At 41.7% G+C, this 24,377-nt stretch overlaps 1 protein-coding gene across 1 annotated transcript in view; it reads right to left on the bottom strand.

Annotated features, from left to right (window-relative positions):
• Positions 1 to 1,028: 1,028 nt before the first annotated feature.
• Positions 1,029 to 24,377, bottom strand: part of PTPRG (protein tyrosine phosphatase receptor type G) — a 383,561-nt gene continuing 360,212 nt past the window's right edge. Inside the window, exons 16-29 of the mRNA XM_030227885.2 lie at positions 17,373 to 17,469; positions 15,680 to 15,762; positions 15,321 to 15,455; positions 14,533 to 14,667; positions 13,962 to 14,134; positions 13,731 to 13,866; positions 13,239 to 13,385; positions 11,305 to 11,398; positions 9,966 to 10,042; positions 9,411 to 9,539; positions 7,015 to 7,161; positions 6,146 to 6,288; positions 3,014 to 3,149; positions 1,029 to 2,291 (exon numbers count right to left, since the gene is read on the bottom strand). Coding sequence (XP_030083745.2) covers positions 2,145 to 2,291; positions 3,014 to 3,149; positions 6,146 to 6,288; positions 7,015 to 7,161; positions 9,411 to 9,539; positions 9,966 to 10,042; positions 11,305 to 11,398; positions 13,239 to 13,385; positions 13,731 to 13,866; positions 13,962 to 14,134; positions 14,533 to 14,667; positions 15,321 to 15,455; positions 15,680 to 15,762; positions 17,373 to 17,469 — 1,779 coding nt within the window. The 3' untranslated portion in view covers positions 1,029 to 2,144. The remainder of the gene's footprint in view (positions 2,292 to 3,013; positions 3,150 to 6,145; positions 6,289 to 7,014; positions 7,162 to 9,410; positions 9,540 to 9,965; positions 10,043 to 11,304; positions 11,399 to 13,238; positions 13,386 to 13,730; positions 13,867 to 13,961; positions 14,135 to 14,532; positions 14,668 to 15,320; positions 15,456 to 15,679; positions 15,763 to 17,372; positions 17,470 to 24,377) is intronic.

Genomic DNA, 24,377 nt, shown 5'->3' on the forward strand with positions numbered 1-24,377 from the left:
CAGCAGCCTCTGAGGCTGATGCAGGCTGGCCAGAAAACCACTCAGCAAAACCTTCCAGCCCTTGCTGGGGGCAGCACTTGAGAACTTACTTTAACCATTCTGTTACTGGGGTGTAGTGAGGGCCATCCTAACTCCTACTGACTCCCATCTCCATGCAGTGCAAAGGGGATGCAAGCTACAATATTGAAACATTCTGCTCATATTTTATTTGGACTAGCTGTTGCTGGGCATGGGATTGCCTTACTGAAACCACGGGCTTATTAAATTGTTTGGTATTAGCAATGACTGGGATTTCTTGGATGAAGGGATTCAACAAAGTGAGAAGTAAAAGGTGACTGTGTAAAAGGTTGCTGATGAATCCTTGAATACTTTGAATCTTTCTCTTATTAAGATAAAAGGCCAAATGTTAGCACATACCAGTTTGCACAGCTCCTGTGCTCTCAGCGAGGCTGTATCAGTTTGCACCTTAAGAGGTTCTGAACCAACATATCTACTCTCAATATCCTTTTAAGCCGTTTGCTTTCAGCTTCCTTGTGAGTGAAAATAAACAGAACCTTGCCAAATTAATAGGTTTACATTTAAATAAAAAAAAAAGTTGTAGTATTTTGACAAGTCATGAAAAATTACAATGCATATTTTCTGTAGTTTAGAAGAAATTAATGCCACATGTAAGGGATAGTGCCTTTAACTGTACACTAAGGGTCAGGATGGCTGAAATCACGTATTTTCTTCTGCAGGCAGATTCAATAACCCCTCCCTACTCAGCCAAGCTATGAAGGGCACAACTAATTTTACTTTTCAGGAGAATTAAGCATGTGCTTACTTCTTTTGTTAAACAGGGACCGACCTTCTTGAATTGCAACCAAATACAAAGGAAGAGGGAGCCAGTGAGGATGTAAACTTAAATGCTCCAAACAATAATTACTGACATAATCTGGGGAAAACCATTCTATTGGCATGGGAGGGAAAACACAATAAACTAAGGTTTTGCTATGGAATTAGTCTGGCAAAAAAAAAGAGGGAGAATGTAACTTTATAGGTAGTTTTTTTATTAGTTTGCTTCACCAGTAAATATGGATCAGTACTTTATGTTTTAGCACTAAAGTATGAAAATTACACACCTGTAAAAATGGCATCTAACAGTTATGAAATTAAGAAACGCCTGTCATTATGTAACATACCATTAGGTGTGAAGTCATATTCAAGAAATAGTAAGGAAATTAGATGTGTTTAAAATATTGAATAGCTTAGTAATGTAAAATATTGCTACCTTTAATATATCTGAAAACTGGTCTGCTTTTGGGTTGTTGTAGATTTCTCACTGTATTGGCTCCGATGAAAATAAAACAAAATTCTTTCCCATCACAGGGCTGGTTAAAAACCAAAATCAACATTTTCCTGAATACATGGGGAAACTTTGAAACTGTAAATTCAAAACTTATCATTGCATCCCACATATGAATTGCATCTAATTTATAATTATCTTGTATGTAATTCATATATTCCACGTGAAGCAAGTCTCAGGCCTGTAAGAACACAGCAATTTGAAACAATACAGAAATAATTGTTTCAGCTCTACAAGGCTGTTGGACCTGCACTGTAGCTAATAATCACCTGCCACATTTTGTCAAGAAAGGATGAACACTGCTCATCCACTCCACTGGAATGCAGAACACCGTTACCAAAACTTTGACATGATCACTAAATAATAAATGTGGTATGAAGGGGTACAGTATCTGTTGTAGAAAGAATCCATCTGGCCTAGCATTCAAGATTTAAGATTCCAGGGTCACTGTAGTTAGCAAAACTTCACTGCATTTAAACAAAACAGAAAAAGCATATGTTTGTTGTCATGGAATGTCACATCAGGGCTTGTCTTGTATTAGGATATTATAGGCAGTAACACTGATCATATAGTGCAAACTAGATAAAATTGCGTTTCACTGTGTGAAATAAACAGAGGTGCAAATGCTCAGTAGGATACCATTAAGACATAAAATGGCAAAAAATAAATATCAAAACTTTTATCAGTGTAAAAAAGTAATTGGGTTATTGTATAACCTAGAGTCTGGCAAAAAAGGCCTCAAAAAAGTTCACTCAGTCTTCAGAAGTTCTACAAATTAAGTGCCTTTTCAGGTTTCCAATTAGACAAGAGACTCCATGCTTTCTGCAGGATCAGATTCGTCACTGGCCATCACAGCACCATTTTTGTCCAGTGTCATGGGACCATTTCCATTTTCCTTAGTGCTGACCAAGCTTAGCATTGCCTTATAAAGAAACTGGTACTGTTCCTGGAAAAGAAAGAACAACTTATTTCAATCCTTTGAGTGTACATAAATGAGTGGCACTTTAATTTGGCATTTCCAGGGAAGGTCATGGGCATTCATTACCAGAAGCAAACATATAGCAAAGAAGTAGACTTAGAGCAATTACCTCTGTTCATCCAGTTTAACTTTGTCAACCCAAACTCCAATTTAGAAGTAGATGACATAATTTCTGATATACTGTTAAACACTTCAGGAGGGCGGGACAAAACCTGAGGCCACAGCTCAGCCCCAGGTCACTCCCTGGGTGGCAGAACCTTGTACCACAACACCAGGGAAGGGGCCGCTCTTGCTGGACATTAAGGGAAGAACCTCATCTCCCTGCAGCTTCACCTGCCCTGAGCATCCCTTCATACCACAACATGCCAGATCTAAAGAGCACAGCTTAGCTCACAGGGCTGGCAGGCAGATGGTGACAAGCTGAAAGGTCCTTCTCTGCTAAGACTTGCCTGTATGATGCTTCCCTCCAAAGTATGAGAAATAAGTTTAAGTGCAAATCAGAGACTTACAGTGTGGCTTTGAGGTTAACAAAAAATTACAACTACACAAAGAAGGTTCAAATGCAAATTCTGCTTGGTAGCAGATGCTGTAGGGCTTGATAACATACACAATGCATGTTTTAGTTCATGCTTTTGGTCTCAGAGGAAAACCCTGTAAACAATCTATTTATAGTCCATTTAAAGACTTACAATGTCTGTAAATACTCCAGGCCGCATAAGATTTATCATCTTTGCCACCTGGAACACATCGACAGCATTTTCATTCTCCAGCTGCTGAGACAGAGTGGTAAGGGCACAGAGAGTTCCTGCTGACACAGCTCCATACCTGGAAAATCACGCCAAAATGAAGAGTTACTCAGAAACTGACACAGAGTCATGAAAGTGTTGTTATAGCCTTATTTCATTACGGTAGTTCCTCTCTGTATTTACTAAATGCTTGTTTTATAGTGGCTATTTTTTGTCATTTTAATTTGTAGAAGAAATTTGATGGTACACCAGTAATCTCAGGTATCTGTACTACTGAACACAAAGAACTGCATCACAGCAGCAGAACGTGAACCATTCCAAAATACCCAGCCTGGAGACTGGAACACTGAAATCAGTTCTCCCACAACACATGGGCTGAGAGCATCTGCATTACAGTGGAGTGTATTTTAAATTCATTAGTGGGAGCTCAAGCAAAACATGAGTGATTAGAAAGAAATGAGACTTTGCCTCTTCCTCCACATCTGACAATTGCAGAAAACTAATACAGCTCTGTGGTGCTTGCAAGTAATTGGGGCAGATCTCAAAATCCTGCCTAGGTCTGATTCATCAGTAAAGGCAACATCCCTGAGCCAGGCACCCAGGAGACATTACAGATTTTGAAGAGTTGAGCTGTGTTGTCATGTAATAAATCCCAAGCAGCATTTATTCATCAGGAGCACACATCAGTCCTTGAGATATCCTTGAGATATCAGATAGAAACCTCACTGCTGCAAGCCTGGGGGTGTGCTTAGGCTGTAGGTGCAGGGGTGAGGCACAGCATGAAGGATCCCACACAACGGCTTCTGAGGAGCCTCCACTCTCCTCTGCTCTCCTGGTACTCAGGAGACTGAAATTCTGTCCTGGCTGTGCTATGGGTCTGCACTGTGACTTTGAGAAATGTGTGTTTAAATGTTCCCATTAGTAAATGGGGTCATCAGTGCTGACCTGCTCTCCAAGCCACTTGGAGAGCTTTATATGAAAACTGAAATAATCAGCAAATGCTGTAAAATACCATCTTGTACTGCAAAATTACCCCTAGGATTTGTACAGCATTCCCATGGAAATCAAGACATATGCTGACTTAATTTTGTATGATTTTTGCAAACTCAAGCTCAGTTTGCCTAGAAAGGGAAACAGAACTCGGATCACAGTGGATGTGCTCTATTGGATGTAAGGTCTAGAGGAGAAGCAGCAGCACCATACAGATGGCTGTGACTCATCTACAGGGACAGTGGACAGAGTGTCCAGTGCATGAACTTGACAGGACACAACTAAATCCTTCTGAGGGTGTAACAGCATATTTTTCACTTGGGCTGGTAATTTCCAGATCCAAACAATCTGAAGAATTTTCTAGCAGAAAATTATGCAGCAGATCTTTACGTAGTTGCCTACACTTGGGCAGTTACATTTAAAAATCTTGACAACTGTCTCAAGCTGGAATTTCTGAACTTTAAAAAATGTTAGCAAGTTCATCCCACCATGTACTTCCTAAATACCACATAAATTCAGTTATCTGCAAATTCATATATTTGGAATTATTCTACAGTTGTAATTATTAGTAGATTATGTGATATAGTTGTTGCTTGTAGCAAAGGGAAATTTTCATTTTCAGCTACATTTCCTTAGACTCCAATTAAAAGCAGAATCCACATTATGTATTAGGCGTAAAGATAAAATCATTGAATATGACAAATAAACCAAAAAAGCAATGTACAGAGAGAATGACTCAGCATTGCTTGGAATGCAATTTTGATTTTCTTTTTTCATCTGGCAATGAAATGCCCAAATCAATAATGTTTCTAATTTTGTAAAACATAATCTTAAATACTGCAAGAGCAGCAAAACTTCACTTCAGACTACCCAAAGCATGAATATTAAAACCAGCCTGGAATTAATCAGTGCTGGTGAAAGGCAACAGAGCTTAAAGTCTGCATAAGCAAGGCAGGAGGAGGTGGAGGGAGAAAAACTACTTGCTGCAGCCCAGGGCACCGTTTGCAGGAGTCAGTTGGGAAAAACCTGTTGCAGCAACCTGGATGTGCAGGGAAAGCTCCAGCAGCACCAGTGGATATCAATGCCCTCCTGGGACACCAGCACAGTGCCTGCTCTGACACTGACACACCAGAATGTGGCAGCGAGGCTGTTACAAAGATTCCCAAGACCTTCCCACTGATTCTGTTTTGTGGCAAGTTCTAACAGGCTGCAGTGCATGGGGGCTGTAGGTGGAGCAGGAGTTTGTGCTGGCGTGGTGCTCTTAGGACAACATGAGCACTGTCAGAAGTTGGGCTTCCTTGGGATTTTAGGCACAGAATGACTACAGGAGTGCTCTTTCCCTCTAAGGAAATCAGGTCAGACCCAGGCTCCAGCCTCACTGTAATTGTATTCTGCAGCTCCATAATGTGTGCAAGTAATAATAGGCAATGCAGTATTTAGCACTCTTTACAACTGGGCGTTCAAGCATTGCTGGTGAGACAAGGCTCACCACTGTGCTACAGAAGAGGCAAGTGTTGGGACATGCTGGACTGGAGTTAGTGGGCCCCTTCCCTCCCACTTAGCACTGTATGGGCCCCTTGGAATATTTTGCTATTAGAAGACCTGGGCCCTTTGTCACAAGACATTTTTGCTGCTCATCATGAGACACAGCTGAGCCAAGCTTGTTCTGTCTTACATGGCACATGAAACCTGAGCTGTTAGACAGGAGCCTGGGCTGTTTTGAAACTTGTTTCCATCAGCCCACATTAGGCTGCTTAGAGACTTAACTAAATCAAAGCCCTGCTGGGTTCTGAAACAGGTTGTAGGATTTGCTTTGGGTATTTCCAGGAGCAGAAGAACATAAGATTATAACCAACACAAAAATTACACTAAGCAAAATGTATTTGGTCTCAGCTGCCCACTGAAAACTCATCCTTGGAAGTTTATATATTCTTAATCTGTTCCCTGGACTACTAAATCTGTTCCCACCTTCTCCTGGACTATTAAACCCCACGTACTCCATGCAGAAATAGACATCAGTCCTAACAAGTGTCTTTCAGCTGAGTGTACAAGCTGCACACAAATGGGAGAAAACTGATGACATACTCATCATGAACTATGGTGGGGCCATCCCTTGTTAAGGCCTCTTCCTTGATTACATTGATAAGTTCAAAGGTACTGCTGATGGGAGCATCAGGGTTTGGCCATTTGGGACACTGAAAGTGGCGGACTTCCAGCACGTAGTCATCCTGCAATGACAAACCAGCCTGGCATTAGCTCCCCTTCACAGCCATCCACCCCAGGGACAGAGAGGAAAGAGCCTCACTGCAAACTGGAGGGAAACCTTCTTCTTCCAAACAGTTTACATAGAGGACACACAGCTCCAGCATCTCTGCAACAGTGAGCACACCCTAAAATAATGCAAATTTGACAAAACATTTAATCAATAAAAGATTTTGTATTTGAATTCAGGGCTCATATCAAACCTCTCTCAGAGTCCTTATGGCTCAGAAGTCAAACTAGAGCAACCAAGTCAAATTCAAATGGGCTTGCAAATGAATGTCTTGCAGCAAAGTCCAGCTGCAATCCAGATAACAAACTAGAAGCAGGTTTGTAGTTCAAAAGAATCATTTCGATGATTAGTTAAGACCCCCAAACAACTATAAATGCTGAATTTTGTAAACAGAAATAAGACAATGCACCTTGGTAAAATCACATGTCTTCACTTTCAAACAAGACAGACAATTAATACTAGCCTTACTAGCCACTATTCCTCTATCTAGAGGAATCTACCTGGAAGTAGAAGATGTGAGAGGGGAGAAGGAGCCAATGAAAATACCTTTCCCCTGAGAGCAACATGCATTTACAAATAAATCCTTTTAAAAAATTTTCTGAACTTGTCTTCTTCTGTATTTAAATGGCATCGATATAATTTTGGTGAAAAGCTAAGACCCACATTTGAAGGTTTACTTTACCTGGGTAGCTTCCAGGATAAAGTCATGGATGATAATTTGCTCTTCATTAGAGAGGCACAGTCTGTCTTTGCTGATAAGGGTCACAGTAAAGGCCTCGCAGTTCATGGATTCCTCACGACTTGGCCAGTACACAAACTCATCTTCTGCCTGGAGAAATGAAAGAACACACTACTGCAGCCTTTCAGATAGCTTGGTGCAACTGATCAAAAAATTGCTTTGATAAATAGAGATGATCAGGAACTGACCTTAAAAAAACACTTATGTCTAAAACAAATTTACTATTGCAGTAGGCAGTAAACCTGCCAGATTCTCCCTTTGTGTGTTCAAACAGGTAACATCTGCTTTTTAACTGGTTTCACAGGCAAATGGTAATCTTAGCTCGTACTTAACCTTTGTATTGTATCCCAGGCTTTATGACCTCCTGCCTACACAGTTTTGTTTGAAAGTCAGATATTTGTTTAGAAAAAACTCATTGACCTTTAAAACATAATGACTTGCTATTTTTAATTTGTGTTTATTTTGGTCTAATCCAAAACTCAAGGTCTGTAGATCAGGCCTAGCTAGGAGATTGATGGATACTTATGTAGGTCTTGAATTTTTAGGAGTGAGCAGAGGAGTAAAGTGGAAGAGAAAAAGCCAAATATTCTTAGCCTTGAAAAAAACACTGGCTAAACTTAATGCAAGTTCTCCAGCAAAACACCTCTACTGCAGGGACACTGTAAAACCTCAGTGAGACTGGGAAGGCTGGAAGAAGTTCATGCTGAAGTAGCCTGACTGGCAGGATGTAAGTGAAAACTGTTCCTTAAAACAGCTGTCAAAGTCCTTCTTTAAAAAAATAACTGTGAATTCCTAATGTGCTGCAGAGAAAGGAAATTATGGTCTGTCACCACCTACATGCAAAGTCTGTATCTTCTCCTGCCTTCAAAGGTCTATGTCCTTGCAGAATGAGCACATGCACAGAGCAAACCCATGTCTCTGGACATCCCATCTCTCACTCATGAGCAAACATGAACCATGAGCTGATGTCATCCAGCCATGGCCTTGTACATCCCTCCTAAACCAAGTGTATTTCTGTGGGTCTGCAGCTCTGATCCGCCAGATACTGTTGAGATTTGTGCTGTCAGTGCTCATTCTGAAAATGTGACTTAAGGTTTTACATCCTTACAATTCTGCCCTAAATAAGCAGAAGTGCTGGGAAGCAGAGTAATATGGCCAAGTGCCAGGCAAAGGACCTGTCCTGCCACTGACAGGTCCTCATACAGGTACCTTCCATTATTGTCTTGTCTTTTGGCATTGCACATCCAACACCTTGGTGCTGTCTGAATCCTGTGCCATCCCTTCTTGCCAGCCAACACATCCCAAACTGACTACTGAGCCAAGGCCAGATGCCACTGCCATCCTGGCCACCTCCACCCTGGGAAGGTGAGAGCATGGTGGCTGAGCCCAGCATTCCATCTTTACCCTTTGATCACTGTGGTTCTGCAGAGCTATTTCATGTACATGTGAAGACAAGATCAGCCTCTTCATTTCCACCTGACATACTTTCATTTCATAAGCACTTTCTGATCCAATTGAATGTCTCTGAGCACTCCTTGCAGGGCTGCACTCCCTTTCATCCCCACACACAAGCAGCATATTGACTGCTGCCTCTTTAGTAGCCCCTCATGACTGCTATTTTCCTGCTGTAATGAGGGTGGTTTCTCTTCCACTTTCAGCTACAATTGTCTATTCACCTCACTGATGCGTGCATGAAGAAACGAACCGCTTAGCTCCTAATCCTTTTCAACACGCCCTCTTGAGATGTGCTAGTAAATCTGGAAGTAGTGATTAGCACTTCACCTGTGTCTCCTTATTCTATCTCTCTGTCTGACTCATTATTTTCACTTAAATTAACATACTTGTTTGCTTTTTACTTTCATTAAAAATGGCATGTGCAGTCTTGCACTCATAGTCTTGCATGGCCTAAGACTTAAGCTCACAGGAAAACAAGCAATTATCCTCCTGTCCCTACCTTGCATTTCTGCTCCTCTCAAAGTCCTTACCCATAACCCCAGCCTGTTCATACCCTCAGTCCTTGCATCCTGCCAGGCAGCCCTCAGGAGCCTTGCAGATGCTGACAGCACTGGTGTGCTGTGCTATCTGTGAGCACAGCACAGCCCTGGATGGGCTGGATGTCCCTCCAGCCCTGGATGTCCATGGGCGAGTGCAAAGGCAACAGCAAAAGAACATCCCTACATTATTGAACTTATCTTTTTGTGACCAGTTTATGGCAAAGCTTGAGTAGGTGGCTCAAAAATTGGCTTTGCTTTCAGCCACAAAACAGCCCCAGCAGGCAATGAGTGACCCTGTGCTGTGCCCAGCTGGGCTGTGACAGTGGCACCACGCAGGCAACTCACCAGGCTCTGGTTGTCCGGCAGCATGACAATGATCTGTGCATTGTGGTCCCAGATCATTCTCCAGAAATCTTTAGTTGTATGTGGCAGTGGATGTTGGGTTATGATGAACTCGTTACTCCTGTAGTAGCCCTTTGGCAGCAAAACAAACACACATTACTTACTGCCTCCCATACTTTTAAAGCATTGATTTAATTTCTGGGGACACATAATGACCCTATTTCATTTCACACCACAACATTTTCACACAGACTATATTTTCTTAACTCCATTTCAATTCTACAGAGTCCCTACTGCTTTAATTTACTTTAAATACCAGTATCTATTTGACTGTATCTCACAGAAATACACATTCCATCTAAATGCATCTTGTAATTAATTTTTTTAGGCAAGAATCTTTAATAAAACATGGTTAATAGCTTTACATTATGAGGAAGGTGTTAAAATCTCATCTGTTAATACACAGCCATTACATACAGAATTAAGACAATTATAGGCATCTGGTATTTAGCACCTTAGAATTGATTTTACTTTGTAATTAGGTGTTGGCTTCCTCACCATGATATAAGAGGCATTAATGTAATCTGTTCCCTTCATTCCAGGCAGTGGTGCCAAGCCCACTCTAGCACGCTCAGCTATAACATTAAGGAAAAAAAAACCAAAGAGAAAACAAAAGATCAAAGTCTGATCATGGCACAATGCAGAAAGTAAGAATTTCTCAGCCGTTAACAAAGCAAACAGTGTGCAGCTCCCATCTCCCACAGGAGCAGGCCAGCACTTTAACTGTGTTAAAGCACTGCCTGCTAACACAGGATATAAAAGAGAATGTTGCACAATATTCCCACAAGGACAAAGTAATTTCAGGAATCAAATTTTACTATAGCAAAGATTTTCACAGCAGGCTGAATTACCAAATAACAGTATATGCAGTGATAACAGGGGATTTCGGGTAATTCTTGTGTGTAGTGTTCCATTTGTCTCCAGCAGCACACAAACCCAGCTGATTTATTTTGTTTTCCCTACCACTCTGTAGCACAGCCATCTCTCACAGGGTGAGACAACCTCCAGAGACAACCATCTTCCCTAACGGGGAACCTCCCAGAAGTGGGTGCTCTTCCGCAGATCCACACTTCCCTTTGTTTCAGGGCTGGGCTCAACATCATCCTCAAACCCTCTGACAGCCCCCAAAAGCCAAACTGAAATCAGTGCAGCTGCATAACACAAAGGGCCAAACCAAATAGCCTATTTCCAGTGTGTTCCCATCTGTTTTTAAGATGTATTCTGGTGACTTTCCTTTTTATTAACAAACTTCATGAGGGACTGTATCTGTGTCACTATTACTCTGTGCTAGCTTGGCTATCATCTGTCCTCTGTGTCCTGTACTCTGGGTTGTGTGATGGGGATGACACTGCCCGTGCTTGGTCTGGTGCAAGTTCATATTGCTTGACAGCCATGCACAGATTCTATTTTAATGACTGTGAAACTGTGTCCTCAGGCACTAAATACCCTTAAATCTGGGGTGGCTCACACAGAGAAACCGAGTGCAGTAGCTGAATTACAAATAACTGGTGCCAATCACTCTGGGAGATCTCACCAGAGCTGGGAGCTGGTATCAAAGTAATCTCTCAGTGTTCCATAGATTTATCCCCTACCTAATTATTCAAATTCTTAAGCACTTCAAATTAACATTTCACTTGGACAGTATATCTGGCTGACACTGCAACTATTTCCTTTTGTTCATTTTCATCAGGGTAATACTGAAAGACAAGACAGCTTGGGCTGAACAAAAGATTACATTTCCCCTTCCTAGTGGCTATGTCTTTTCATGCATAACACCGGGAGAATTCAGTACAAAAAGTTATGCTCGGCAGTAATCAAACCAAAGATGTGATCTTACATGGCACAACTGATGAGTTCCTGTTCTTCTCTTTGTTGCAGTCTTTCTGAGCACTGAAGCATTCCACGTATTTTGCATTACACTGTGTAACCAGCTGAAAGAGAATAAAGTAGTAAGTCAGCCCTCAGAGCGCTCTAAATGAAGAGAGGAGGTTTCTTTGCCAACTCCTGCAAAGATGCATTAGTAGAAGAATAAACTGCATTGTTAAAACTTGTTTAAAGTACTCAAGTTTCCAATGGAAATCATCCTTTTCATACAACATGTTTAATAGATAAAAAGATCTCTGCAGCTCACAGCTTTGCAACATCCTGCATATGAAGTTCCATCAAAATGTATTTTCACAGAACACTACGTTTCATTATCTTTGAGAATATATTTCACAGATTTTCAGGTATGTTTAGTCAGAAGCAGGTCTTGAGGAATAAAAGCTTGTAAAATAGAGCAACAAAAACTTAATATTTTTTTTTTTTTTCTCCCAAAATAACAGCCAGATCGTTCCTGCAGAATGTCTTTTTCTGCCAGGCCTTTGGGGAACCCACCACACAGCATCTGAGATCTGAGGCCATGGGCTACATTCTCTGGTCTGCCATGTTCATTCTGGGCTGTCTAGAGGCACAAAGAAATATAGATTTGTATTTGAATACTCCCCAGTACATACGGAAACTCTGCCAGAGCAAAGAGAGTAAAGGTGGCTTTCACATCTCCTGCACTCACACCTTGATACTCAGTGTCATTTCACTCTAAGATGGTTGAATGTAAATTGCTCTACTGGGGTATGAGCACAAGTTATTTTCTGCCAGCTCTGTGGGAGCAGCAGAAACAAGAGAAAGATCTCATAATTGTTGCTGGTCACATCCCAGTTTGAAATGCACTCTAAACAAGATAGCACTCAACTCATCTGTGCACTGGCATAAGCCCCATTAGAAGTTATGGGGATTCTAAATAACTGTGCAATGTTGTCAGAGAAAGTAATTTCTGAAAATGGCACTTAGGGTTTTTAAACTTTGGCACGAGTCATCAGAAAACATATAATTTATACATATAATTTAGAATTGTTTGTAAAAGTGCAACACTTTTTAAAATAACAAATCTTTGCCTCCTCCTGCATTTTCTGTGGGCGTGCTCTTGTACTTGTTCCTTTAATTTAGTAATTAAGCATCTGGAATGTCTTGAGTGATGGAGAAATACTGAGATTCCTACAAGTGAATTCAGATTCATTTCTTGAATAGCTTCGCACCTGGTGTAATTTAACAGCTTCAGTTCCTTGGGTAGTTATTGGGTAGTTATTAACTGAGTGAGTTTAGCTGTGAAAACAGATGTCATGTGTCTCCTTATGATACAAACTCTCACAAAATATTATACAATGTATTCAAATAAAGTGGAGTCAGAAAATCTCAGGTTTCAAATAAGAGATCTGGGAAAAAGAAATTACTTTGGCCAGGGAGGAAGCAGCCATGACATAGCAGGAAACACAGCAAGCATCACAATTAGCAATGAGAAAGGCATATTGTGTTTCCTGGTCTTAAAACATTTGTAATTCCTTATCTACACTGATGAAATAGAAGGTGGTGCAAAGAACCTCATCTCTTGTCTTTCCCCTCTTTGTATGCATGAGAGCCACAGTTTGGGGGAAGACTTGCAGCCATGCTAACCACAGACTTGGGAACATCCAAGCCCCCTTGGGGACAGGGAGACCAGCAGCACAGTCCCAACCAGTGTCTCTGTCCCTCTTCTCACCTCTGAATGAAGAGCATGAGCACTGATTTCAGCAGTGAAGCTAGGACTGTATAGGACTGAACCTCTCAAGATGTTGAGCTGTGCTGATCAAGTTTTCTGGTTTGGTTCCTTAGCCATGACAATGGGCAGTGAAGACAGGCCATATAAAAGAGGGTAGGAACATTAGGTCCCTCTGCATGGCAGTGATTATGACTTACCTTGAATTGCTTTTCTAGCCGTGTCTTCCCTCCTATGCCAGGAATGAGGATGCTGTTAACATAACTGTGCAGCTGGTTTGCAGACACTTCAGTCTCCTTCCCAAGGATGGCTTCCAACAAGGCATCATGAATAAAAATGTACTGCTCCTAGAAAAACATCAGCATGTCAGGTGGACATTTGGAATAACCTAAATGTACATCTTTGTCTGAGGAGCAGTGCACACTAAAGGAAAGGGTGTGCAAAACAAGCCACTCATGCAAATACTGCCAAATTCAGAATATGTATTTATAAATGTAGCACATACAATTTTGAATAAGTCAAAACCAAAATCTGAAGTTTCTGGTCTAAAAAAAGAGAGATATTCCAGTGCAGAAAAATATCAGTAATATAATCAATTTTTACAGGGAAGTAATTGGAAAAAAAATATTCTCTTTTTGATTACAATGAAAAAATGAACAAGGCCTTAAATTCAACCCCACTGCATTTTTTACCTCTGTCTGGACGAGGTAGTTGCGCTGCGTCCTGATATGTTTCAGGAAACCCAGGACATTAACTGTGCTTTTGTCTTTTATCTGCTGCAGCATACTGTCTATCACAATGTAGGTACCAGTTCTGCCAACACCAGCACTACAGAGAACATAAGAGAAACCCATGAAACACAGACAGATGAAAGCAAATGCAGAAGTAGCTAGAACAGCTACTATTTGTCACAGCCACCATACCTGCAGTGCACCACCACTGGTCCCATGTCCGGGGCTCTGGCTGACGAGGATCTCCTGACGAAGGTGAGCACGGGCAGGGCATACTCGGGCACGCCCATGTCAGGCCACTGGGTGTAGTGGTACTGAATGACAGTCCTCTCGTTCTGCCGCCCTTTGGGGTTCCCCTTCTGGCCCTGGGTACCAGGGGGTGCAGAGACAAGAGAGAGAGGAGGGAAAAGAAGCATAAAAATATCGTCAGTCCTTCTGACTTGCTCAGCTGCAAAAGTGCTGGACTCTGACAGAAGAAACCTGCAGCTCTACCTGCTGATGGGTGGAGACAGAGTTTGAGGAAAAATACATGTGGGAACAGGTAATAACAGCAATTACAAGGACACTAAAGCTGCAGTGCACTTGAGTAAAAGAAATACAGGTGAAACCTTAGCAACAGGTTCTCCGTAATCCTGTCTTTACTTACTTATTTCCCACCCACCTGCCTCTCCAGGCTGCCTATACAAACCCTGAGTTTTGCTCTGGTGTGCCTTGCATCCTACCTACCCAAGCCAGAAGACACCTGGATGAGGGCTTGGCTCACCTTTTTCATCTTGGTGTTCCTGACGGTGAAGCGGCGCACGGTGTAGCAGGCGTGGACGTTTGTGCTCTTGAGCGTGACGATGATGTTGCCGTACTCCTCACTGTTCTCCGTGGGCCAGTACTGATCACACTTCCTCTGAACACAGACACAGGTGGGTGAGTTAGGTAAGGGCCTGAGCTGCTGCTTTGTATTCGTGTCTAGAGCTTTTTGAAAAAAATCATGGCTCAGGATGTTGTGGCATTCACATTTTCTGAAAAATCCCTTCGCCCAGGACTTTTCTCCTGGGAAGCTAAGAAGCCTCAGAGAAAAAGGAAAACAATTTTATCTCATTTGCTTCTCCTCTGTTTTGCTCAAAGGTGGAATGTGTTTGGAGATTGTTTATCCACAGGTGATTGTTTCATTGGTTTCTGGTTTGAATTGTTTTCACTCATTGGCCGATCAGTGCCAAGCTGTGTTGGGACTCTGGAAAGAGTCACGAGTTTTCATTACTATCTTTTTAGCATTGTATAAGTATCCTTTCTGTATTCTTTAGTATAGTTTAGTATAGCATTCTTTAATATATTATAGTTTCATAAAATAATAAATTAGCCTTCTGAGAACATGGAGTCAGATTTATCATTCTTTTCTTTGTCGGGCACCCTGCAAATACAATAGGATGTGTCCCTGTTTTGTGTTACTTATGTGTTATGCATCAGTACATATCATCCCAAGCCATTTAAACAAATTCTGCCCAGGTGATTCGGGGAAGTGTTAAGGAGCAACCACTAACAAACGAGAAAATCTCTTACTCTTCCTTTTTCAACAAGGTTTGTGATCATGACAATGATTCCTGTATTTTGTTCCCAAATCATCCTCCAGAAATCTTCAAAGGTAGACTTTAAAGGTCCCTGGGTAGCAATGTAGGCTTTTGCTTTGTTGTAACCCTTCAAAGAAAACCATAATGCCAAGTGAGATGAAAGCAGTATCATGGCAGAAAAATTAATATTTTAGAAGTAATAAGAAAGGTGCTTTTCTAATTCAGAATAGTGATGAATTTGTAGCAAAACTATCAGGTGAAGTTGGAAAACACAATCACATCACAAGTGACAGTACTTCCTTCCTGTGGAAGGATTCAAAGGTAGAGCAGATAAAAACCATTACAACTTACATCAACATAATTCGCGTTAATGTAGTCACTGTGCTTAGAATCTTTTCCTGGTAAAGGCCTTAGCTTCACCCTGCTGTGATCATCTGCAGGATAAAAAACACAGCAGAGAAACATTAGGGAAACAGTATTTCCTGGGTATCAGGGCTGCCCTTACTAATACACAGAAGGACTGGCCTTGGACTGGAGTCAAGAGGGAGATGGGAGTATCTGCTCTTGGTCATCTGCTCATGTGCAGGTTTTCAGCCTTCACATCCCTTAAAGTACGTGGTTCATGCTGGGACAGCTTCTCTTTAAAGGGCACTGGAGCCTCAGGAGCACAATTTCTAGAATCATCTACATCACTCAGGGTACTGAGATTCAAAGAGCCAGGGCACCCCATGGGGCTGTGAAACGCTGCCTCTGCTTGACTCAGCTCATTATCCTCCCCTCAGTGTTGGGCTCAGACAGCTCTGCTGGCTCTGGGAGCTCAGTGAATGTCCTCACTCCTTCACCACCATCATCACAGCATGAGGACAGACTTGAGGCTGTGATCTTTAGCTCCTCTTTTTGTTTCACTCAAATGCTTGACTCCACCTTAAAGCAGGAAAAAATCATAGTCCTGCTCCTAGGCAGAAGCACTGGGCTGTGTGGTGCTTCCAGCTCATGCAGAGATGAGACATGTGAGCCAACTTCAAGCATAAAGACTGATTTCATTTGCTTTCCTTGAGGACCAGTGGAGAAAGAGGATCCTCCAATGATAATGTGGAGGACTGAAATGCCTGCTTCAATTCTCCTTCAATGTCATATCTGTGTACCTAGAGAGATGAGACTTCTATGTCTAAAATCAGAGCTGGGACAAGCTCAATGAATGCCTCTGCCCAAGGCCACACAGCAAGTCTTTCACAGGTATGAGAACTGGTCCTCAGCCAGTACCTTGATTACTACTGAAAATCTGTTAGAGACATGCATTTCCTTCCTATGCCATCAAAAGCATCAAAAGCATTCAAGATTTACTGCCATGTTTATGAACATTGTGAACTTTTTACCAGTGGTCTGCCCATGTCTGTCCCTAAACCAGTGACAGTTGCATCTGCCACCCATTCCACATAAGAGAACAACAGGGGAAAAGTTACTGCACTTCCATCCCAGATCATTTGCATTCTAGAGCAGAGTCCAGATTTGCAGTTCTCAGAGGGATACAGGCAAAGCCTGCTCTGTGCTACAAAGATCACTATTTGTCCAAATCCTACACAGAGCTACAGCAGTTTGAAATACAGCAGATACACTCTGTAAGATTTAGCACCTTTGGGACTGTAGGGTAATCCCAGGAATCATCAGTAAAACTCTTTGTTCCTCCATGTACTTCCCCTAGACCAGTTTTCAGGCATTAGCAGGCAGGAGAGCTCTGATCATATATTTATCCCAGTTATTCCTCTGAAAAATTTTATACCAAACTTCTACAACTCTGCTTGGACATTCAAGCTGTGAAATATTTCAAAACAAAAGCTGGAGTGAAATCCTGGCCCCAGAGAAGTCAAAACATTCACTGCCTTTAACGGGGAAAGGATCTCCCAGCCACACTTTCACATGTTTATTATACCCTGGGTAATAATGTACCCTGGGGCCATCTGCCTGTTCCAGTCACACACACACACACTGCAAGAGGAGAGTGCCCTTTTGGGTTATTCATTGTGCTTAGGCAGTGCTCACTTACAGGCCAGGATGTTGATGTATCTGTTCTTGTGCTTGTTGTCGGGGTGGTTGGAATGCTCTGCAGTGATGTTCATGTCAGCCGTACAGCGCTGCACTTCCTAGGCAGAAAGATTATTCACATGGAAAATTTGTCAGTCCAAAAAACCCTGAGCTTTCTCTCCTTTTGCAACAGCTCATGGAAACCACGTTCAAAGTATCAGTATTTCAGTTGCTGGGTTAAACACAAAGCCTTTCAGTATTGTCCTGTATGTTGTGGTCTCACACTAAGCCACGTCAGCCGTCCCTGGTCACACTCCTCTCCACAGGCTTGGGGACAGATGAGCACCCTGAGCTCCAGCTGTCCCCTCTGACCACCAGTCCATCACCTTCTGCATCTCCTGCCATGCCCCACTTAGTCCCTCCTTGGGGAGCTAAGATAGGGTCCCTCAGATGCAGGAGTGGCCAGTGCAGTGTAGCAAACTAAGAACAAAAACCGTTTCAACAGAAGACTTTTGATTGCTGGACAACTTATCTGCTTATAACCTCTCAAAATGGGGTTTCTGACATTTAAGTTTGGCACTGATCTTTTGCTAGTTCTCTGCAGAGAGATGCCTCTTGTAAAATATAAATAAAAGAGATCTCTGAAGATAACAATGAGGGCTTTAAATACCACTGCCTGGATGCTGATTAACAGCCCTGATCCAGTGAAGAGAAGGTTGCACCCATGCACATTTACAAAGCAGAGAGAGACCAGGGTGCTCATGAAACCAGAGATGCAGATGTCTGTCTAGATGGGGCTGTAGGTAAAATACCCAGTTCCCCTGGAATTTTTAAGTTCTTAACCCACCCCTTACTCTGTTTAACAACAGAATACAGAGCTGTTGAAATGGGGCAATGGAGGGTCTTTTTTTTGACTCTAAAGTGAAGCAGCCACTCCCCTAGAGAGCTACACCCTTCAGAAACTGTCCTACAAACCGAATTACTCAGAAGTCTTTTCATCTCCAAGATACACCTTTTTAGTATCTGTTTCACCATAATCTTCCTGAAAAAGAGAACCCTCTTGTTATGACTAGCATAAATATTCTTCATTTCAAGACATATTTTTGAAAAAAAACCATTAAAATTTGAAGTTTACAAAGTTGTGGAAGAAATTATATTTATTCAAATCTATTGTGACTCTCAGAAATTGCACCAAACAGAACCAATTTCCCCCCAGGATATGTGAGGAAGTGCCAAATTACTTTGTACTTCAGACTTTAAAAATAACAGTATAGAACCTAAGAGGCAAAGTCATTAGGAGCTCACAGCTGCTACAAAGATCACGAGCTAAGTGACAGAGAAAAATTATCACAAGAAATGCTATACAAACAGCAGATGTAGGAGTTCAGCATTATGCAGACATTTCACCAAGGACTTGCATAGCAATTTTGATATCTTCCCCAACATTTACATTTTAAAAGTGCAAAGTATACTAAAACCTTGTACGTTTTATAGCTCTTATATCCATGTGACACTCTCAAATAACAATTGCTTCTCTCTCTCTTCCCAACCCTCCACAGGGAGAAACATACTGTGCTCAAGGAGATGAGCTGAGCAAAGACAAAGACGAATCAAGCAAAACTCTCAGCTGGCCCTAATGGAATTTTCATAGTTTCACTTTTATCAAATAAAAAAACCCATATTAAAGTGTGCTCTTCCCCTAATTCTGCTTGTCAGCTCCAGTAAGCAAGGGATTTCAGATAACACAATAGGCAGGATCAGTTCAGCCTAAGTCATGGCTGGAAGAGCAGCAATATTTACATGTTAGGTTGATTTAATGTAATTTTGTTTTACCTATATTTTCATTTAGAAATCATTCAACATCACTGCTGTACCCTTACAGGTCACTCCTAAAAAATACCCTACCTACTTCTGAAAAGCCTCACATCAAACCCTACATCCCTGCATCACTATAAAATTCTTTTTAGAAGTTATTGGCATTGAAAAATTTATGCCAAATGCTGTAGAATTTAATACAGATTAATCCAATAAGGTTCTGTGGAGAATACTCTGAGAAGTTATAGAATTTAATAGGGAATTACCTCCCTGCTAAGGAATTTTCTCTGACAGTTTAAATACTACATAGTAAATGTATCATTTTCTATTAAATTCTATAGGACTTTTCCATAAGGGAATAGTTGGGGAGGTTAATCATTTTAATTAACCTTTTTATGTTGATGGTGACTGTTTCCTCAGCTGTACATGTTCCCAGCTGGCCAATATAACGTTAATAGAAGAGGAAGATTAAGCTAAGATGGTGAAAAACACAGCAGTGGAAAAGGAGGTCTGACGCTGTGAGAGCTGATGATCTGAAAATGGCTTTTCTTAACACACAGCATTCTAAATGGTTTTTAATACTCTGGAAAGCTGTTGTAATGGTGGATTCCTATATCTACACAATGCAGAAGCATAGCAAAAGGAGACTGTTACAGAAAAGCTTCCCCCTTGCCAATATACCTCAGCTATTTTTGTCTTTTTAAAGTCTTCAGCCCTCCCCTCCAGTCCAGGACACGGCCAAGGCTTTGGGACACTGAAGCTGTCAATGAGAAAGGGACTGAGGACCAGGGTCCTCAGCTCCACGCTGGCCTGGGTTTGGCTGTGCCAAAACCCAGATGGGGTTGAGAGCAGAGGGTGGGTATCCACGCTCTCCTACCCTCTGAGGCTCATCTCTCCAAATCTTAACAGCAAATTACTAAACCACAGGCTCCCCCCACCAGCCAGAAAGGCAAAACTTCACATTCCTCTGTTATTAAAGCTGAGCTGGTTGCCTTTCATCAATGCACAGAAGGCTGCAAAGAGACAAGACTAGTTGCAGTCTGTTATCTGTGCCTCTGTTCAGAGTATTATTTACCCCTTGGCAGAAGAGGACACCTCAGTGTTAATCAATAACACCCTGGAGAAAGTCTCCAAAAGTCCCCATCTTAATTATGCCATTTTACCACATTTATGTATATCACATATTTACTTTCCCAGCATTTTCTGTTGCTTGTGCAATGAACACCCTGGGATTTCTAAACCTTACTGGCTACTAAGTCCTTCAGCTGCACTAAAAACATCACCATGATTGCATTACTACTAAAACCTACGTCTGCAGGCAGGCCACCAGGTCAGGGCTGCTCACTGCAGCTCAGCCTAAACAAAATCCTCTCCCAGCAGGCACAAAATTCTTACTGGCACCTTGGAGTAGGACAGATAGTGTTTGTGTCATCACATTCATAATTCATCCATAAACTTTTCATCTCTAGAATATTTCCATTGGCTTTCCTTAATCCTGCTTAGTGCCCTCCACTGATTTTAATGATGGCTGGCTTGCACACTGCTGCTCCTCATGTTTAACTTCCCAGAACACATTACTGTCCCAGGATGAATGGATACAGGCTTTATTCTGTCCTTTCAACTTAATCATTGACAACCCTAGAAACCAAAGAACATGGTTTCAATTGACTGTTAGTTACTGTAAGAAGTGTTCTAGTCTATGCTATTATGGCTAATTTACCTTTTAATTATATTGTCCATGCTAATGCTAATTGGAATTTGATACACCCAGGTTTAACGACCCATTTTAATTGCCTTTCTGAAACAAGTTACAGATTAGTTTCTTCTAAACTTCAAAGAATTTCCATTTAAGTGTAAAATCAAACTGCTCCAGTGTCTTGCTGGCAGTATAAGGTTCTGAGCAGGATTTTTTGCTACAGTGGCTGAGCAGGAACTCGGTCTCTTGATTTGGCCTTACAAAGCACTGCTGCTGTTGTTTCCCATTACTTGAGGCTGATGTCCTGGCAGGGGCTGAACTGTGAAAGCCTATGAATAGCAATGAGGAGTCACAACAAAGAAAGGATCCTAATCTGAGCAACTAAACCTGAGAAGATCCACAGCTGTGTTTTGATGTTAATGTTGGTATTTTTCAGCATGGAAGCATCCAGCCCCAATATCAGTTTTGATCTATTATTTTAATCCCAAATTACAAGAATTCTGTGGTAGTGCTCTCTCTGTTTGTTTTATCACAGCAAACATGAAGACAGCATACCAACAGAGACTGCAGATAGTATTTGAAGATATCCCCCAGGAACAGTGTAGATTTCTGTAATAATTTAGCACTGGTATAAACTCTCCAACAGCACTCGAGAGAGAGGTGACTTGGGGACAGCCTAGAAAGAGGTGAAAATAAACAAACCAAAAGGACTCAACACAGGAATAACATCAATAGCTAGCTAAAAACTCCTGTAAAATGCATGAGAGGGGAAAGGATGGTGGGGCAGAGGTGTCAGAGTCTGACCAAAACCTTGCATTGCCCAGCCAATGGCTCATCCAAGGGGGGCTTCCAGGCACAACCCTTGGGAATGGCTGTGGTACTGTGGTTAGTGATAGAAACCCCAGATATCTGAAGTTCTTTTATCACTTTTCTTAATCTCTTAATTCACAACACCAATTTCTCAGGGTAGGTGAAGCACTGAGATAAGAATTGAGAACTCCAGGAAGGCCCTGTTCTGCAGCAATCCTTCCTCCTTCAGCCTCACAGCGCTGCTTCCCTCTGGTTTCAGTACAGCAATGAAAAGGATGAGAATACCTCTAATTAAGGCAATTTTGGGCCAGTTTATAAAACATTCCCAATGCAATATTGCCTGCTAGCAGCATGCTTTTGAAATGGCATCTTTCTGCTGCCAAATTCCTTGGTATAGATGCAGCTATAAGCATGTGCCTGGTGTGAGCTGTGTCTAATCTGTAAGGGATGCCAGGATAACTACACTGGGTTTTTAGTATCTCAAGAAGTGTGCAAAGTGCAGCATTATCTGTTTTCAATGCAACCCATTGCTAACGTTCTGAGGTCCCCAGTTAAAAAGAGCCAGTGACCCCTGCCCTGAGCAGCAGCAACCATGAGAATAACATTAGCAAATCCCTGCCACATGGCTGGAAATATAGATTTATGTCATTTTCTTACATTTCAGACCATTTAGAAGAAGGTGCCACTGGAGTATAAAGATATTTTCAATTTATGTGATGAGGGAGCTAGACAGCCTGCCTCTGAGTTCAGCGAGCCTGTTCAGACTCCAAATTGGCAATGAATCATTGTGCTCACAGGGCCACAGGCAGGAGAGGTCTGCAGAGATTGCATTCCCCTCTCTAACTGCTCCTGCAGCAGCACTGACCAGCCCACTCCAGAATTACAGAGGAGGGAAATAAAACTCCCTGATCTCAAAAATCCAAATGCTGCATTAAACTGTAAAAATTCACAGTTAGCTTTGGGGATGGAAGGTGATTTCTTGGCTTAGTGTTCTTTTCTTAGAGCAAAAGGACATGATTACTCAAAAAAACTTACAGTGTTATTCCAGTAACCGGCCAGGGGGAGGGAGTGAAAAGCTCTACCGTGGGAGGTGGCACTTCACACTCTTTTTGATACAGGAATTTGGAGGGCACATGTCCTATATAGTCAGGCTATCAGGGGAATAGAGGATGACAAATGTGACATCAGTTTTTAAATTGAGATCCATAAGGGGTTTTAGGCAGCCCACTATATCTGACTTCTCTGTGGGGCAAACTGCAAGACTCCTCAGCTGAGGAGCAGAGCTAGTGAATGACTTGAACACATTGGGGAGAGGTCCCTGAAGAAGTCTACAGCTCCCTGGAAGAGAGAGCAGCATATCAATTTCTAAAATGTATGAAAAGACCTCTCAGAAAATATTACTTAAAAACCTGTTCTGGTTTTGGAGCAAAAAGAAAACACTCTGTGCACTACCAGGGTAGAGGTGGGACTCACCTGCCCAGGAATTTCCAGTGTTCGGCTTACACTGGTGGGACCTTATGGGAACCTCACCTATTCATAAGTGGACTGCAGAGGAGACAAAGTGTGTTTACAATACCAAATTATTCAGGATAATTAGAATGAAAGCTATTTGTGAAGGGAAGCTGAACAATCTCACAGCACTGAGTGGCTGAGTGACAAAACGGCAAATGAAATTCAATGTTGATAAATGCAAAGTGATGTACTTGGAGAAAAACAACCCCAACTATATACACATGCTGACAGGTTCCCAATTTGCTATTGCCACGCAGTGATGAGGCCTTGGGGTCACACTCAATAGTTTTCTGGAGGTGTCAGCTGAGTGCACAGTAGTTGTTAAAAACCAAATACTATGTTAGGAAGGAGAAAAGTAATAGAACACTGAAAACATCACTGAACAGTGCATTAAAACCACCTGCCATATTCTGTGCACAGCTGTGGTCTTCCCATCTTGACAAGGTTATGGTAAAGGAAGATAAAAAGGTACAAAAGGGACAACTCATCACAAGTCTGGAGTGGCTTCCCCCCAAAAACAAAGTGAATAATTTAGATTTCTTCAGATTTGAAAAGGGATTATTAAGAGGAAATAGAAAGGCAGACAGAATCATGTGAGTAAACAGGGATGCACTTTGTAATGCAAAAAGTAGGAGGCACCAAGAGAAGTTATTCAATATGAATTAAGAGCAAAAGGAAATCTGTTCTTGTGGAACAAATTATAGAATTCATTGCCAAGGGATGCTTTGGACACCAGATGCCTAAAAAGGTTCAAGAGATCAAGACACAATTAGAAATTTATGGAAGAAAAGTCTGTCAAAGACTGTTAAATGTAATGATACCATGAAAATCTCTGGCTAGTCAAAGAATAGATATAATCTCTGGCTCAGGAAGCCTTTCAGTCTCTGCTCAGTCTTGCCCTCCAACCTTGCCCCAGTGCCCCTGTAAAAGAGTGGTACCTCATCCTGTACACCAGAGCAAGACAGTGCTGGACCTACCTGAGAGCAAGCCAAAAACCTTCCCTGAATGTTTTTAGTGTACTGCTGAACAAACTCCAAGGTTGAATACAAAGAGTTATGTCAGAGACCAGCACTACTGATGCAGGATCTTTATTTTAAAAAGCTATTTGTTGTTCAATATTAAATTGGGTCCTGTATTTCTAATTTATACCAAAAATTGAAAATTCACAGGACTCAAAGGAAATCTTTAAAATTC

The sequence above is a fragment of the Serinus canaria genome, chromosome 12 (genome assembly GCF_022539315.1).
Source record: "Serinus canaria isolate serCan28SL12 chromosome 12, serCan2020, whole genome shotgun sequence".
Classification (NCBI taxonomy): Eukaryota; Metazoa; Chordata; class Aves; order Passeriformes; family Fringillidae; genus Serinus; species Serinus canaria.